Consider the following 18,630-nt stretch of genomic DNA (forward strand, 5'->3'; position numbering starts at 1 on the left):
AGTAGAGAAGAAAAATTTAAAGCGGTTTGATATAGTTTTCTTTAGATCCGAAAGAAGTTTCACACGTGTTGATCGAAAAACTGAAGTTTGCAATCGTAACGTAAAACGCAATTTACTCATAGGTTACTCAAGGTCACTTCTGCTTACCTTGTAAACACCTACGCATATGTCTCTAGGGATAAATTTTTTCCTGCTACATAACATTTCGTGACGCCTTAGTAAGCCAGTAGTTGCCACAGTATTGTAACTGATGAATATCATGCAATACTGTGGCAACTACTTACATCAAGTTGTAAGAAAGAAGAAAATTTCGTACAATTCAGTTACTAGGTCAGATTAGGGAGAAAAATTGATGAATTGTTCGCTCGTAATCAATAAAGCTCGAGGTTTATCGGTTTGGAAAGCCTATATGCAAATTTGGCGGCTTCCTTATTGGCCAAGACGTGTTTGTTCCTTGAACCCGTGGTCGAACGCGGGCGAACCGAAAACAAGTACAACCAGGGATTCCCCAGAGGCAAACATCATCAAGGTAACAACGCATGCCTTGTTCTAAAACCTAAAAAATGCTAATCTATAGAGACAACAGAAAAATGAGACGATCATCACTTAGCTCCAGAAACTCGCTCGATTTCTTTTACGGCACGAGCGATCTCGCTCGGACGTAAATGTAGATTACAGGTTCCTGCCTCAAGAATTTTGCAAACTAAAACTTAGACAATTCAGGATAGTGGAATCTCAAATGTTTTTTTTTGTTTGTTTTCACCAATATTGTCATTATTTTTAATGAAACATCACCACCGATAACTGCAGATCTGCAGGCATGCCTCATGTTCGGATATCGTTAACAAAACTATTCGATGATTTCTTGGTACATCAGTGAGTGTCTGTAGATTCGAACATAGCAGGACTTAATTATTTTCAGAACGATTAATTCAATTCAGTCATAGTTTTCAAACATTCCATTGTAAATACTGGTGCACTACTTTACTCTCCTCAAGATCTAGCAGCGGCACTCATATTTTAAAAAAAGAACTCTTAATTGTTTAATAAAGTACTAACAGTTGAACAATTGGAGGATAAGGACGGATGTTTCGAGCGATCGAGTATTCAAGGCGCTGTCTAACTTTTCAAAAATGTGTAAGAGTAGTTTGTGCGACTCGACGATCCTGAAAACGCAGTTAGAACAGTTTTGTTGCCTCACCATAAGTAAATGACCTAGTGTAGAGGTAAGCTTATTGGCTTATTGGTTCTATATAAAATCCAGTGACACGTGTCATACATATTCGCGTCCTTAATATTAAGCTGGCAGCAAGGTCATAGTATTGTTAGCAAGATTAGAAGAGCTTCAAGACCAAGATCTTTTCTTTCACATCACATCACATCACGAGCGATTGAGTTCTCGCGAAACCAAGCGACATAACTAGGAGAAATAAATACAGAAAAGTTAGTCACCACCGAGTCAGTTTAAGCCTAACGCTCAATTGTAAATGTTTCTTAACAGTATGCGACATGTTGTTCTCACACATGATAATTTAACATTTCTGGCGCAATGCAACATCGGAAAATATTTTTCGCTTTGATATGCATTCCTTGCACCTCGAGCATCTTCCTTATTCTTGGTTATCACTTTGCGAAATTAAAAAATCCTATAGCGTAGGATATTCTCACCAACAGTAAGCAAAATATTCTAGTTATTTTAAGCATTGAATTATTTTTCAAAGAATTTCCTTTTCCTGTTTGCGTGGCTGAAGTAATATTTGGTAAGAACCTGAATACCCAAAAGAAATATGCAACAAATATGTAGGATGGGAAATACGATTCCCCAAGGAGTGAAGCTAAGAGGAATTGGATGATTCATTTCCGGACGATAAGACCGCATGTGATGATGGTGATACTCCGTCTTTCAAAGGAGGCGCTGATCTTTCCTCGGAAGGGTTTCCCACTTGATTATAAGTATTCCCTTCAACAGCAGAACTGAGTTCAGTTAATTCTCCGTTATTAACCTTGTTATGAAACGATGGGATTGCGGTCACCTTTTGTTGTTTTATGCACCTGTTGACATTGTTATTCGTTTCTTTGATACTGCCATGTCTTTACTAATATGTTTTACCGTGATCGAAGTTAAAAAGAAGGAAGTCGTTACCGTGACTAGCGCACGTCATTCGTGAAAACATCTAAAATTAGCGATGTTATCGTTTGGATGAAAGTTACGCCCAACGGACTAGTCAAATTTCAGACAAATGTGGTAAGCATCTTCAAAGAAACATAACTCTTTAAAAATCTTAAAGAATACTATGAAATTATTAACTTCTGAATTTCACATCATAAAATGGGGGTTGCTGTCTGCCCCCATACTTTTTTTTCTACAGAATTCATGGAAAATAGTAATAAATTCTCAGGCATAACAACCATGGATTAAACCATGATCCTATGGAGCGGATTCGGGTTAGGATCTTTGGTGTTATCATGGCAACCAAACACTTCCTTATAAGGATGTTGAGCTAATATCTCCTCAATTATTAAACTAAATCCAATTTTGCTTCATAGGATCACAGCTTACACCAAAAGGATACACTGGGCAAATTTCAACAAAAATGGGTCATAAATTAGAGTAAAAAAAGGTGGGGGCAGATGGCAACTACCACTAAAGGGCAGTTTTGAGAAAACTGCTGTTAAAGTTGACACAAAGGAAAACTCCTCCTTAACAAATGCCATATCACTTGGAGGTGCTTATAGATACATAAGCTCCAAAATATCACTCTTCAACAATTTTGTAATTAAAAGAAAAGAAAATTAACTATTCTGAGTCATTCATAGTTTACACCCCTAGGAGCTAAAAATCGAAGGCTCCAGCCTCATATACTGTGTTCGCTAAGCTAATTCCGTGATTAACTAGACCAAGATCCATCGAAACTAGCTGGTATTTCTCCTATAGCAGTGTCAGAATTTTCCTCTCTACCTTTCTCAAGAACAATCCTTCTTGCTTCTTCTCTGTTACTCTCAAGCATTTTGCGTACAACATCCTCGCGCGCTTGAAACAACACATCCTTATGACTGTACCAAGTCAATTTAGACATTGTCAAGGGCATGTTGAGAACTTCCCAGAGTTTTGTAACGCCTTCCTTTCCCAGTCTCATTTCACAGGAAGCATACATTATCTGCCTGATAATATCCTTTTCGTGACTTGACCTCGGAACTCTATCGGCAACATTGTGAAATCCAGTGGCAAGAAATTCTTTCATAGCAAAGCTATCGAAATATGGTGTACAAGCTGCTACTCAGACCGAATCTGTCACTTTCATATGCATTCTCCACTAACCTAATAGAGGCTAAAGGAAATGAAAAAAATAATAAGCTTTATTTTTAAGCTTCATATAGCCTGAAAAAAGGAGTCACATTTTAGAAAACTGGCTCAAGAAGGCATGGATAAATGTTTAAATAATTTTACCTGAAGCACAATCTTGGCTGGCTGAGTGAACCCTCTCAACAAAACTCTGGAAGATTTTCCATGTGCACCAGCCGATACCCTTCGGCTTCCGGAATTTCCAAAGAAATACTCTCATCAGATCCACTTTCATCGTCATTTTCCTGTAATAGCTTTCTCGAAGAAACAGAGGCAAGTGGCTCAGGAATTTGCCCGCCCACTATATCATCCTCACCAACAAACGTCTCTTCGATGCATTTTCCGCGATCTTTCTGTGCTTTAGGGTACCGGCTTTTCTTACTACTACCGCTCTTCTTTGTAACTCGTTGTTTTACACCAGAGCTATTCCCTAAGGCATGATTCTTTGATGATAAACGAGCTGAAGCACTTTGACTGTGTTCAGAGAACAAAGGAACGATCGATAGAGCGTTTACTGAGGAACCTTGCCTTATAGAGTTAGTTTTAAAGGCAGGAATCGGATAGAGACCCCTGGAAGCGGGTCCGGAGAGCGCTGAATCGAGAAATCTCAAGGAAAGGGCTCGATTTTGAATTCTGTTTCCGTGGCAAACGATCAACATTGGTAAACAAAGTTCAGGGAAATTGCGTTTTCCAGATTTTACCGTTAAAATTATTCAAAAAAGACTTCAAAACCTTAAAGTAGATAAGTTAAATCATCGATTTAAAGCGAAAAGCAAAAAGTGGTTGAATGACCAAAAATTCGCAAGAATCTGACCAGACGGCCCCGTTAAGGTGAGGTAACGGACCAAAAAAGATATGATCGGGATCAGGATTGACCGGTATAAACTGTCGGGATTACGGAATTGGGAAAAAACTTTCGCCGAGATCGCGTGATTGAAGAACCCTATCGGGGGGACCCTCCGTGCGGTTTGCGGAGATCAAAATGCTTTTGGAGCGTTGTGTCTTGTATTTTGTGATCCAGCAACTACTTACCTACAATAAACATACACGAATAATTTCGTCTTGAGAACTTACCGCGTGGGAGAAGTCTCTATTATATGAAATCCTGCATTCTAAATGCTAATAATTGAGGTGAGCTAAGCATTACTGCATGCTGCTGGGATCACCATTACGAAAGCCTCATGACCAGATTTAAAAAATGGTGGATCTTAAGCTCGGTAATGAAATGAAGTGAGATGTTTGCTGCCATGAGTGTAAAGAGCTACAGAGATCTATATAACATAATTTGGCTTTATAGACAAGGCCAAGGATGAAACACCTGACAGATTGTCTAATCGAAATAACTGATAGCTGATTAATGGAGAATAATTATTACAGTTTGAACCCCATTTCATCATCAAAACCGCAAATATTTGCTACCGACGTCAGGAGGCAGCATTACTAATCGTGTTTCAACTCGAGATTTTGCGATGTTTTTCTAAGTGAGTTTTTCAGTGTTTGGCTGTTTTTCCTGATATCGGTGCGCCCACAGTATCAAGGGAAGCTATGTCTTGCAAGGCACGTTCTATCATTGCGCTGTAATCGTCGTCATTGTCCAAAGTGTCGGAGAGACACATTCGCCTGTGTTGAAACTTTTCAGCGTCACGAATGTTTTGGGGACGTTTTAAGAGAAAGGCAACGTGCTTGTATGATTTTATCGGCGCTGGCCTTGTATTGCTCCGTGTTGCTCCCAATTGTGGAGTTCCGAAGCAATCGATTGTATTAGATTCAAAGTAAGGACCTATTTAAAATAAATGCATGCCTTGTCGGTATACTTTGAAGAACGAAGGCGAACAAAAAGAGGATGTTTTGTGATTCAATGAGATGTTCAAGCTTATTCATCGGTGAAGCATGACATTGCAGCATTTTGTGGCTGGCAGGAAGCGCGAGCCACAGGCCGCCATCTTCAAAACAGGCGGAAGACCGATCCAAATATGTGGAATTTTATAAAGTTTAAGGCAATGTCAAAGTTGTTCGCGTCGCGTTCCTTGTTTCCATTGTTTGTTGTAAAACGTTGATCCAGGACAGTTTTGTCCAGTGAACTATAAATTTTTTAAACATTTTCATTGTAAAGATCGGTATTCCACTATATTTTAAAAAACTGCATCTCCTAACCGACCCTAAATGTTTATTGTCTTCTTGACAATAAAGTACTACCCGTTGATAAGTTCGATGATATCTCCCAGATGTATCGAGTATTCAAGGCGCCGTCTAACGTAACCAAAATGTGTAAGGGTAATTTAGATCTAAGCATGACCCAGTTCGGGTCCTTTAATTTTTCATAATCCTTCCTTCCCCCCCCCCCCCCCCCACCGAAAAAAAAAGATAAACAACAGACAGACAGATTGACGCGAAGGCTGCGTGGACGCACACCAGGGGAAGGAACTTATTAAGGAACTTATTTTATTAATAGCCGTCTTTATGGAGGAAACGTTTTCATAACAATTATGGTTTACCAAAAGGACCTCGAAACTAGATATATATAGTAGAAACAAAAAAGCAGTAAAATTGCAAAGGGATTAAAAGGATACAAAAAATGCATAAAAAATTGAAAATAAGTATAAATAAAAATTCAACGTAAGTAGCTGTATTAAAAACTTAAAAATATGACGTTTTTAAAAACTATTGACATTCTTGAGTCTTCGATCGTCTGATTGAGGAAGTTAAAATCGGAAACGGCATGATATTGTGTTCTTTGCTTCCCCCAATTTCTTTTGACACGTGGTAATCTAAAATTGCCTCTGTTAAGTGTATTATGCCTATGAAGTAGGTCTTGTCTAATCAAGTCCATATTATAATTAATTAGGCCATTGATGCATTTGTAGACGTGTACACACATTCTTTGAAATCGCCTTTTCTCTAGAGGCAGCCACTTGAGAACGGCTAATGCCTCAGTGGAGGATGAGTACAATGGTCTATTTAAAATAACTTTAGCGGCCTTATTTTGCAAAACTTGCAAACTAGACATAAGGGTAATACTATATTTATCGCCCCATACTGGATCAGCATATTCAAAAAGGGGCATAACAAGACCTTTATAGAAAAGTAAACGCGCCCTGAAACGCAATAAATGCTTTATACGCTTGAGAAGCCCAAGCCTCTGATTGATTTTCCCAGTTAGGTGTTCAATATGATCAGTCCATGTGAAATCCGAAGATATATGTATACCGAGGTATTTAAAGCTGCGAACATTACTTATACTATGATCTCAAATTGAAAGAGACAAATCTACTTTGCTTTCGCGTTTCCTATTACTACCGATACGCATGCATTTAGTTTTGTCCAAATTTAAAGTCAGTTTGTGATCATGAAGCCATTTCGCCACACCTAGTAGATCGTTGTTTAACTTATCACTCAACTCCTTTGAGGATGTACCATAGCAATAAATCACAGTATCGTCTGCATAAAGTGACGCATAGCAGGAGTGAAGCACATTTGGCAAGTTATTTATGTAAATCACAAACAACAAAGGCCCTAGAATGCTATCCTGTGGCACCCCATGCGTGACTGGAAGTTCCTCAGATAACTCATTTCCACACGAGGTACGCTGTTGTCTACCAGTTAAGTAAGAACGGAACCAGTGAAGAGCTGTTTCAAAAAGGCCGATCTCGGATAGCTTGCATAATATTATATGATGGTCTACCGTGTCAAATGCCTTGGTTAGATCGATGAACATGGCCCCGCAAAGCTTTCCTTGTTCCATGTTTAAGAGCACCTCATCGGAAAATGAGGTCAAAGCTGTTGTAGTTGAGAGACCCTTCCGGAAACCAAACTGCTAGTTGGACAATAAATTATTGATAATCAAGTACTGATACAGCTGCAAGTGTACCGCTCTCTCCAAAATCTTACTTAGTGTTGCGAGGATTGAGATGGCGCGGTAGTTGGAAACGTTAGTCCTGTCACCTGACTTAAACAATGCCGTGATTTTCGCGCATTTCCACAATTTGGAAAATTGGCTAGTGCGAATTGAAAGATTCAAAAGTTTAACAACAGATGGTGAAATAGTGTGAGCTGAGATTTTAAGAAGTCTCGCGCTAATTTTGTCAAGATCAATCGCTTTGTTTGCCTTCAATGACAAAAGCTGCTCAAGCACAAATGATTGATCCAATTCAGTCAAATCGAGCTGGAAAAGCGGGTGTTTTGAAATGGAATTTAAATTCAAGACAGAAGTCGGTATTCTATATGCTAGAATTCGACAAATGGAAGCAAAGAAGCTATTCATTGAAGAAGCAATGGATTGGGATGTTATATGCCGAACACCATCAGAGATAATACATTGAATACTCTCTGAAGATGAGTTCCGATTGCATGCTTCGTTCACTGCTTTCCACACCTTTTCTGAGTTACCATTTGCTTCCTCGATCATGTCACTGTAATATTTAGACTTGGCAGTACGTACTAAGCCATTAACCTTGTTCCTAAGCTTTGCATACATCGACCAGAGACGCGCCGAGTTCGATTTTCGCACCTTTCTATGCGCCCAGTCACGTTCTTTCATAGTATCACTTATTTGACTGTTCATTCATGGAAGAGGTGTTCCCTTGACACGCCTTCGTTTCACTGGTGCGTGTTGATCACAAACCTCCGAAAACATTTTGTTCCACACAAACAAAGCATCGTCGACGTTGTCCTCGTTTTCAACAATATGCCAGGGAATATCTCTAAGATGATCATTAAATAAAGTCGGATTGAAATTCTTACAGGAGCGATACTCGAGTATCCTCGGTTTGGCCTTTGCTGTAATACCAGCTTTAATTATGCAAAATACCAGAAAATGGTAGCTGAGCGGTACCGGAACAACACCAGATTTGACAATGCGGTGTTCATTATCAGGCCTTTTATTAACTGAGTGAAGTTGTAGGCCCGCGAAAAGTTAAGAAGTGCTTGATTATCTCTTTTTGGCAATTTCGAACTCGCCTTCATGTCTGCATTAAAATCGCCTAGAATTACCACATTCGATTTTTCCAGACCCACAGATGACATACTCTCATGTAGCGAAGAAATAAAGGTCTCAAAGTCAGAATCCGGTGCTCTGTAAGCGCAGCAGACAAGTGTTGGCTTGCATTTGTCTCTAATCAACTCGATCCATAGACATTCTTGACCGCCAGTATTAATATCATTCCGCAGGCGAAAAGCCAAACCTTCTCTCACATAATAATATGGATATATCAACAAAGTTGAAATGGTAAATTAGCCACCGTAATGATTACAAAAGCTGACGTTTCGAGCGTTAGCCCGTCGTCGGAGCGAATAACTAATGCTCGAAACGTCAGCTTTTGTAATCATTACGGTGGCTAATTTACCATTTCAACTTTGTTGATATATCCATATTATTTCGTTACTCCCACCGACGCAGCCTCAAACAGTTTCTTTCGAAACTATCAGCCTTCTCTCACATAGATAGCTACACCACAATATCCTTTAATGCCAGTGCGATCCTGATGAACACGCACGAATCCAGGAAGATTAATTTCTGTGTCGCAAATATTCCCATCCAACCATGTCTCGGATAGAGTTAGAATGTCCACTGTTTTACTCTCGATTTCCTCAAGGCGCAAAGAGTCGGTCTTGTGTACGAGACTTCGAATGTTTAAGTGAGCAGTTTTAAGTCCACGAGTGTTCCTTATGTCGCGTAGCGTCTGGTAGTCGGGGTTAGACTCAATATCACCGCCGAGAGCAATTAGAGCTAGGGCGAAACAGACTCGATGAAAGAGCTTACAAAGCATAACAGCTTTGAGCGAATTACTAAGCTCTTTATCTCCGGACGGATTCCTCTGTTGACGTAAATTACCCACAATTTCAGTTCTGCAGCTCACTTTTGAGACGAAATACACATCACTGTCGTTTAGAAAGGTGCTCTTCTGCAGATATAGGGACTTGTAGTCTACAAAAGACACATAAATGCAGAGAAATATACAAATGTTCGCAGAGAGCCTTAGTCTGCATCCGACCGCCATGATGTCACACCTCGAGGAAACGTGAACGTGAGAACTGAGCTATTTCGGACGCGAAATGTATAATCAATCAAATTAGTAGAGGGAACCTCATAGGGAGGTGAACATACAGAATAAAACTCAAATGACTCCGATTTCAAATTTGCCACACAACGATCACATGATATCGAAAAAGTATGCTAAGAAGCATTACACCTGTGGCTCAAACAATAAGTTTGTCGCTTTTCAGTTGCGTGCAATGCAATTTCTTCGGGGTCGGTTAAGAGAGAAAGTACAAGCGAGAGAAGGCTACCAGAAAATCAAGTGCTACATGTAATTTGCTGTGATAAATAATTTTCGAAAGCGGGTAAAACAATGAATAGTTAGAGGATAGTTTTAAAGTGAGATCGAGGGCTACAAATTTACACATCGTGCCTCTAATGTTCTTAGAATGAAACTATTTCATATAATTTTCTTGGTCAGCTATTTACAAGTCAGTGAGAATTAGTAGATTCGAATCTAGCAGGACTAACTTTACCTTAAACTATTCAATTAACTAATGATTTACTAATTCCTTTCAAATAAGTCCACCGTAAATACTCATGTAGTACTTTTCTCTCCGCAAAAGGCAACACTTTTATTTTCAAATCAAAATATGTCCTATTAGCAACTGACTGTAATTGCTTCATTTCTTGTTGGAATGAACTACTTATCTTTGTTTAGTCTGATAACTGGCCTCAGATGTATCGAGCGAGTAATTAGAAAATTGTTTAAACGAAGTTTGTTTTAGCTATGTTCGACTTGGCAAGCCCGATTAGGTAAATGACAACGTTCTTGCTTTCAGGCAACCTTTATGCAAATGATGAGGTGTTCGGCATATCGTATTCATCAAGAAGAGTACGACATTCTTTAAATTCGAAGACATGTTTCGATGTTACGAACATCATCGTCAGTTACAGAATATTTGAAAAACCGTTACGACTATATAACAACTAGGCGAAACATGCATAATTAATTATGATTAAGTGACAAAGATTACATATTGGAGTGGGTAACAAAGTGTTGGAAAGAATATAAAGCCTACAGCGTAAGCGTCATGTTGACGTGATGAACTTGTTGGTTTAAATTAGGCTTTTCCCAGTTTATGTGCATAGCCTCCTTAAGTTTAAGTTGAAATTTAGTAGGGGCGGAATCCGATCGCATAGGTTAGAGATTCGATGCGAAAGAAAGAGAAAATCCGGCGGAGACGATTTTAGAAACTGGTCTAAGTTTTGAGCAGAAATTGCAGTTACAAGAACGTGTGCTGCAGATGCTAGAACTGCGGAGGAAAATTAGTCAGGAACACAGAGAAATTAGGGAGTTGGAAAGGGAGGTGGAGAGAGAAAGGCGTCAGGCTGAAAGGGAGTCAGAGAGGGAGAGAAGGGAGTTTGAAACTCAAAAAGCCCAAGACTGAAGAAAGGCGTTCGGCACGTGTGGAGAAGAGGCTCAGAAACCTCAGAGCTGAAAAGGAAGAATTTGCTGTGAGAGAGTTTGAAAGGAGACATGTGAGTAAAAGTGAGGTTGAAAAGCCCAAGTTTATCAAAATCAGGGAAATGAGGGAGAATAAAGACATAGATGATAATTTTCGGATTTTCGAGATGACTGCAAAGGCGCAATCCTTACCCGAGAGGGGAATGGGTTGGTACTTTAGTACCCAAGCTCACTGAAAAGGCGAAGTCAATTCATTCAGGAATTCCAGACACCGCATGCTAGGATTACCATGAAAGTAAGGCAAGCATTATTAAAGCTTACCAGTTAATCGCTGATCACTATAGATATAGGTTTCGAACCTCGGAGAAAAAGCCCAACGGGGATTTCGATCAGTGGGGAAATAGAACCCGAAGATGTCTCAGCCACTGGATGGCTGTTACCGAGGCTACTGGTGATGCGGATAAGATAATTGAACAGGTATTGATGGAGCGACTTCTTGATGCGGTAAGTCCTGAACTTAGAGCTTGGTTAAAGGAGCAAAAGCCCAAAACTGCTAAAGAACTTGGTAATCCTGTTAATTTACATGTTCAGTCTATGAAAGAGCCACTTGTTGAGGGAAAGTATGTGTCAACTGGTAGTAATGGAAAATTTGGAAAAAGGAAGCCAGAAGGTAAGGCGGATAATTCATTGCCTGAACAGAAACAAGACCAATACCTTGTAAGACCCTCCAAACCGCCCTCCCCTCCAGCCCGCAGAACCACGAAGCCTGAAATTAGATGTTACAAATGTGGTAAACCGGATCACATGTCGTTCGGTTGTGGTGAGGGCCGTGGGAAGCCTTCACAAGAATATGTCCTGTGTATGACACCCCTAACGTCAGAACAATCTGAGTTCCCTCCTTCTAATGTTAGAGGTAAAATAAACGGCAAGATTGCAGAAATGGTCATTGATTCTGGTTGTACTAGGACTCTAGTCCAGAAAAGGTATGTAAACAATACAGCTTTCACTGGCGTAAACATCACGGTATTAACAGCTGTGGGAGAACGTCTGACAGTCCCCCTTTCAAACGTTGAATTTGACTGCAAAGAAGGTAAACACGTAGAATTAGTGGAAGTGTTGGATAGACTACCTGTAGATTGCTTACTTGGCAGGTCGTCTTTTGGACGAACACTTTCGAGACAAAATGTTTTGGACCAATGGGAGAGAAGTATTTTAGCTGATGATACTGGTGAGGAGGCCTTCGTGATGACTAGGAGACAGAAAACCTTACAAGAGGCCCAATTGAAAGCTGACGAGCTAATTGACAGGGAAAATTAACTCGCCGTCAAGAGTTTAGCGAAGAAAGAAACAAAGTCTGAAGGTCCAGAAGAAGGAGATTTGCAAATGTTATTTGAGAGCATGGTACAGGAAGAGACAGGTAAGAAGAATCCTGAGAGTGATACTTTGGTAACAGAACTTGGTGAAGATAAACTTTCAGTAGACATCCTAGATAGGGACCGAAACCAGCTGATAGCGGATTAAAAGTTGGACGTAACTCTCGAGAAAAAACGCAAGGAATCATCTAAAATGGCGCCACAAGAATCGGATGGTTACTTTTTCACTAATGACCTCTTGATGCATCATAAATATCTCCCCGAAGAACATAATGGAACAAGGTTTGTTGATAGAATTGTAGTACCAGAATCCTATAGGAATGAAATACTGCGTGTTGGTCACTCAATCCCCTTGTCAGGTCATATGGGTAGCAAGAAGACGGTTGAACGTATAGCTGCACATTTTTTCTGGCCTGGTCAAAGCTTTGATGTTCGCAAATATTGCGCAACTTGCCCGCAATGTCAGGTGGTAGCCAGGAAGCTGAAGTGAAAAAGGGCACCTTTGAGGCCTGTGGATATTGTTACTGAACCCTTTAAGAAGATTGCCATCGACATTGTAGGAGAGTTACCCAGAACAACAATGGGATACAGGTACATTTTAACAATCGTAGACTATGCTACACGGTACCCAGAGGCCATTCCTTTGCCATCAACAAGCTCAAAAGCGGTAGCAGATGCATTGATTCAGTATTTCTCTAGGGTGGGTATTCCTGATGAGATAGTGTCTGACCAGGGCTCCAATTTCATGAGTAAGCTTCTGGCCCAGCTGTATGAGCAATTAGGCATCACTAAGATTAAGACATCAGTATAGACCACTTTCATAAATGGCTGCCGGATTAAATTAAATATTCTTTTGTTTAAATTTAAATTAGCCCTTCTGACCTCGTTCTCCAGTACAAAATTCAAAAGAATACATTATCTCAAGCGAGGCCAGAAAGGCTAATTTAAATTTAAACAAAAGAATATTAATCCGGCAGCCATTTTTGAAACTGATCAATAATACCCTGAGGAAAATGGGTTAGTGGAGCGTTTCAATGGCACTTTAAAGAGTATGCTGAAGAAATTTGTGCAACAGCGGGTTCAGACCTTGGACAAGTATCTCCCATACTTGCTTTTTGCTCAAAGGGAAGTCCCTTGTGAGTCCACTGGTTATTCGCCCTTTGAGTTACTTTATGGACGTACGGTGAGAGGACCCCTCGCTGTTATCAAGGAGACTTGGTTGGGAGGATGATCTTCAGGAGACAATCTGATAACTCACGTCCTTGAGATCCGAAGAAGACCTGCAACAATGCAATAAGTTGTTCAAGAAAACTTGAAGCAAGCCCAAGGTAAGCAGAAACGGTTGTATGGTATCCATAGTTCAAAATGACGCTTAGAAGTTGGAGACAAGGCCTTAGTTTTACTTTCCACCCCTGGGAGTAAATTAGAAATTAGATGGCAAGGACCTTTTAAAGTTATTAAGGCACTAGAGGACGGATTGAATTATGAGCTCGACACGGAAAAAATGTACAGACGGCATCGCACTTATCGCATTAATTTGCTTAGCAAATGGCAAGGCAGAGATGAAATGGCTGCTTTAGTAATGGCAGAGTCCTCAGAGATGCCACTGCCATACGGAAGTAATGTTTTCCCATTTGGTAATGATGAGACTTGGGAAGGTGTGGTAATCTCTGATGATTTGACGGAATATCAAAGACGGCAGGTAAAAAACTCACTACATGAGTATTCCGACGTATTTTCAGGAAAACCAAATTTAACCAATGTAGCGGTGCATAAAATCGACACAGGTGATTCCCCGCCCATTAGGTGCGCCCCATATAAGGTCCCTCAAAATCTTGAGGAGGAGGTTGACAAAGAGATTGAGAAGATGCTGGAAATGGGCATAATACGCCCTTCTACAAGTCCCTGGGCGGCCCCTGTTGTTATTGTTCCCAAACCAGATGGTACAATAAGACTGTGTGTTGATTACAGGAAAATCACGTCAACATCTTTTCCTCTACACCTTTTTGAGCTCCAACAGTTTCTACAACGTTTGCGAGAGTGTAAACTGATGCTAGACCCTCTAAATGTAAGATTTTGTTGGTCATAGAGTTGGAGGTGATGAAATTTAGCCCCGCACAGCTTTGGTTCAAGCCATTAAAGAATATCCCAGACCAGAAACTAAGAATCAGGTAAGATCTTTTCTAGGCTTAATTGGGTATTATAGAAAGTTTATCCCAAATGTTTTGGAACGGGCTGCTGTTTTTACCGACCTCACTAAGGGCAAAAATCCTTCTAAGGTTCAATGGAGTACTAATCATGAATTAGCTTTTCAGGATTTGAAAGTTGCAATGTAGATTCCCCCTGTTTTGAGGCCACCACACTGGAATGACGAGTTCATTTTGCAAGTAGATGCGTCAAATAGAGGTTTTAGGGCCATCTTAAGTCAGGAAGATCAGGACTGGGAGGAACACCCCATAGCGTATGCTAGTAGGAAGTTACAGCCTAGAGAGGAAAAGTTGTCTGCCACAGAAAAGAAATGTTTAGGATTCGTTTGGGCTGTAGAGCTATTTCGCTATTATTTATATGGCCGCACTTTTAGGTTGCAAACGGACCACAATCCGCTTGCGTGGTTGAATCAGGTCCGCGACAAGAGTAGGAAACTACCAAGGTGGAGCATTACCTTACAGGAGCATGACATGAAAATAGAACATAAGAGTGGTAAACAATATTCTAACGTAGATGCTTTTAGTAGGACGTAAGTACCTTATATTACTATAAATATTTTACTTTTGTAATTTCACTTTCAAGTAGTACTTTTCGGTTTTCACGTTACCCCCAAAAATAGCTATTTAAGGGGGGAGGTGTCATGAAAGCATTCAAAAGAATTAACTTAGGATTATGTAATGCATTCTTTTACTCTCTTAGGATATGTCTTATGTGTGGTATTTGTATCTAGTACGTAATTCGTATTCTTTTCTTGTGTAATTACCCTTTATTCTATATATTCAATAGTTTTCTTCCCTTTTTCTCGCACCTTGCGTCCGTATATAATGAAGGATTTGGGTACGGTTACGAAGAAGTGAGGTGAAGGTTTGTGAGTTACGAACGAAGAGCGTGGAAAAATTTGAGGGAACGGAGACTCGGCATAATATAATTTCTGACAAATTCATTCAGAAACATCGTTCCACTTCGCGGCAGAAAACCAATTGCCGGGGAGCGGGTGTGCAAAGAATCTACTCGACTCTGAGCTAAAGGAAGAAGGGATAGTAACTGATTCAACAATAATTTTGAGCGAGTCAAGTTACGAGAAGTACAAAGTTGAAAACTGCAAAGTTTTCAGAAGACGAAGCAAAGGTGAAACGAAGGAAACGAGCAAAGTTGAAAACTTGTGAGACGAGAACCTGGTTGGAGAAACGGGAGTTTAGTTTGGCAGGGCACCGTTTGTTGGTGGAGCGTGGTGAATTGTGGAGAAGACAAGAACACGGACGCGAGCGTAAGGTGAAACCTAACCGAACTGAATTGAAAAAAAAACCCTACCTTTTTATATTAATAATACTCTTGTAAATATAGTTAGCGCATTCTAGTTTTGAATTTTACGTTCTTGTAAACTCTTGTAAAGTAATTTAGGTAAATAGTTTAGCAATTTAGTTTTATTGTATTATTGTAATTAGGGTAAATAATTTAGTTTATTGTTTTTTTGTTGTTGACTGTTTATATACTAATTGTTAATTACCATATTGTCTTACACAGAGTAATAATTATTTCTAGGCCTACGTTTAGTTGTGGTGTGGCGTGTCTTCTCTGGCTTGTTTATGTTTCGTGTTTTGTGTATGTTAGAGGGCACCCACTTTTGTGGCGCGGATTCGTCACTAGGTGTCATACGTGACGTGCAATCATTTCCGGAGAAGTTGAGAATCAAGCTAAGAACACAAACTGATAACGATGATAAAATTGAAGACCACGCTAAACCACTGTCATTTAATTTGTTAACTTTAAGATAATCAATTAAAAGTCGCCAGTCGCCACTGAATGTTTGTAGTTTGGAACTATAGTCTTTAAATTCCACCTAATGTTTTTGGCGCGTCTTCTCTGCCTGAACACGTTTCACATTTTGTTTTCATGCCATATTAGTTTAGTTGAAGATGTGGTTACATGCCTCAGTGGACAGGTTAGTTATAGATGAAAGGTTTATCAAGTCTGTTGCAAAAAGTTGTCGCGGAAACTGTTGTTAATGAACAGTTCACGTAAAAATAATTCCAGAAAACTATTTCTTTTACATTTCCTTTTAATCAGGTGCATGTGTACGCACAATTTACAAAAGTTAAAAGTAAAAGTTCTGTATAATATTATTTCATGACCTGAAATGGGTGAAAAAAACATTCAAGAGAGGACTAAAACATTCTCAAAAGACCAACCACGTTATTCGTTTTTGGTTGTTCATTTATGAATTCATTGACAATAAGGGCGTGATAGTTTGCCTTCCACAATAGGCGACACTATTACCTATACTATAAATGTTGTTTTTTTTCAACAACTGAACGCAACCGAGCTTGATGACTGTTTAATTTAAACTTACCGTTGTGCGGTTTGAGGATATGTGTCAGAATTGATGTATCAAGTGAGTATTCAAAGCTTCGAGTAACTTTGCAAGCATGAGTATTCCAGAAAAGAGCAAAGATATTTCGCTATTATTGAAGCTTCTCCGCCTATATGCTGTCAATAATTTGATTGATCGATGTGACGTGTTTACATGCTTTTCGCGGTCATCGTCAATGTCCGAAGTGAGAGGTAGATGCGATTGTCTCGTCGCTGCGAACGAGTTTGTTGAAAATTAAATGTAACTTACTGTTTTTCGGTTTGAAGATAAGTGTTCGAATCGATGTATCGAGCGAGTATTCAAAGCGTCGAGTTTTGCGACAAAAAGATCCATGAACAAAAATCGACGTTAGCGCGCCGGGGGAAGCTCTACTTTTGACTTTTGCACTGCGGAAGCTCCAGGAGTTGGGCGCTCGAAAACTACTTGAGACCTTAAACGAATCACGACGGCAACGGTAATGAAGACGTGGCGAAACAGTCTCCAATTGGCAGAATAATAGCTCAGCATGTGCATTTTAAAACTTTGTACATTTTTTAGCCGTCTCCTGCCTAGCAACAACGTGAAATCGCCAAAATCCACTTTGTCCGGGAATGGAAACAACGGACGGCAGATTACTTAAGTTTAAATTTGGAATTTAACCCCGCTCACATACTTGAGGCTGAAGTTGAGATGTGGCGCCGCAGAGACAATAAATATAACCAGCCATTAACGAAACTCTGACTATAAATTTAATTTCCTTTTTTAATTGACGTTCTCTCCGCGTTTCCGTGCTCACTGCCTAAGGTCCCCACTACTTTTCGAGCGCCTGACTCTTGGAGGTGCGGTGCGAAAGTCAAAAGTAGATCTTGCCGCGGGGCGCTCACGTCAATTTTTTACCATGGATATTTTTCGGCTTGCAATTTTGTTCCTAGATATTATCTATCCCTGCAGTTTTCCTGGCTCTTTGCTTTCGGAAAACTGTCATCATATCGGATGAGATAATGTCTGCGAACAAATACCTGTGCATATTTTGGCGCCAAATAGAGGCTACTGTTGTATACAGATGGCATATTTTTTCCCCAATCTGACTTCCTCTGCTACCATGGCTTATGTCAAACCGCCTTGGTTATCGCTGGCTTAAGGAAAGATATGCAGTGCCTATTTTTTAGGCCATTCAGTTGGTGAAATAGCGCCAGACTCTTGAGAACCCCTCAATTACTCATTTTAAAAAAAGCTCATTGCTAAATTCTGTATCATAGGGCTAAAGACTCAGCCATAGACAAAATTCAGACCCAGACGCTGTTAGCTCATGGTGCTTGAGGAAAGCGTTGGGTGTGATGCGGAAGAGAATAAGTCAAATATGTTATGATCATATTTGGGCTAATTTATTATCAATCCGACAAATTCCCGCGCCCTCTACTTACCTTGTGGCCATAGCATTTTCGTATACGAACCCCACGACTTCAACTCTTAACGCCACTTACTTATTTATCTAATTATTTATTTATAGATTTGTACAGTGTACAGGCGAGAGAACAATAGGACACGTAGTCTCCTACCGGGTTCACCCACCTAAACCAACCCCATAAAATGTAGAAAACCAACCCCTTACCCAAAACTGCAATTAAATATCAGTAATGTGCTATAAATCAGATTCAGGATAAAACAACAAGGCTGGATGAAGAGGCCAGACGGGTGGGACTCAAAATCAACAAAGACAAGACAAAAGCGATGAGGATCAATGCAAAGAACCAAAAAAATATCTTAATCAATGGACAGGATATTGAAGATGTCGATGAGTTCGTGTACTTGGGGGCCAAAGTTTGTAGAGAGGGTGGTGGTATGAAGGACTTGAAAAACAGGTTATCAAAAGCCAGAGGTGCCTTTAACAAACTAAAGAAGATCTGGGTCTCT

At 39.9% G+C, this 18,630-nt stretch overlaps 2 protein-coding genes across 2 annotated transcripts in view; one reads left to right on the forward strand and one right to left on the reverse strand.

The window, feature by feature from the left end:
- Positions 1 to 18,630, reverse strand: part of LOC111328758 (uncharacterized) — a 209,563-nt gene that overhangs the window by 64,192 nt on the left and 126,741 nt on the right. The gene's annotated exons all lie outside the window — the stretch shown is intronic.
- On the forward strand, positions 10,107 to 17,029 carry LOC148724976 (uncharacterized). Its single transcript, XM_088731736.1, has 2 exons — positions 10,107 to 13,486; positions 14,248 to 17,029. Exon 1 carries the CDS (start codon positions 11,215 to 11,217, stop codon positions 12,100 to 12,102), a length of 888 nt encoding a protein of 295 aa, XP_088587862.1. The 5' UTR covers positions 10,107 to 11,214; the 3' UTR covers positions 12,103 to 13,486; positions 14,248 to 17,029.

This window comes from Stylophora pistillata, chromosome 8 (genome assembly GCF_964205215.1).
Source record: "Stylophora pistillata chromosome 8, jaStyPist1.2, whole genome shotgun sequence".
In the NCBI taxonomy this organism is placed as follows: Eukaryota; Metazoa; Cnidaria; class Anthozoa; order Scleractinia; family Pocilloporidae; genus Stylophora; species Stylophora pistillata.

Bases quoted from the DNA above. Each gene is read 5' to 3' on its own strand.
- LOC148724976 (XM_088731736.1), top strand. From the start codon at position 11,215: ATGGCTGTTACCGAGGCTACTGGTGATGCGGATAAGATAATTGAACAG.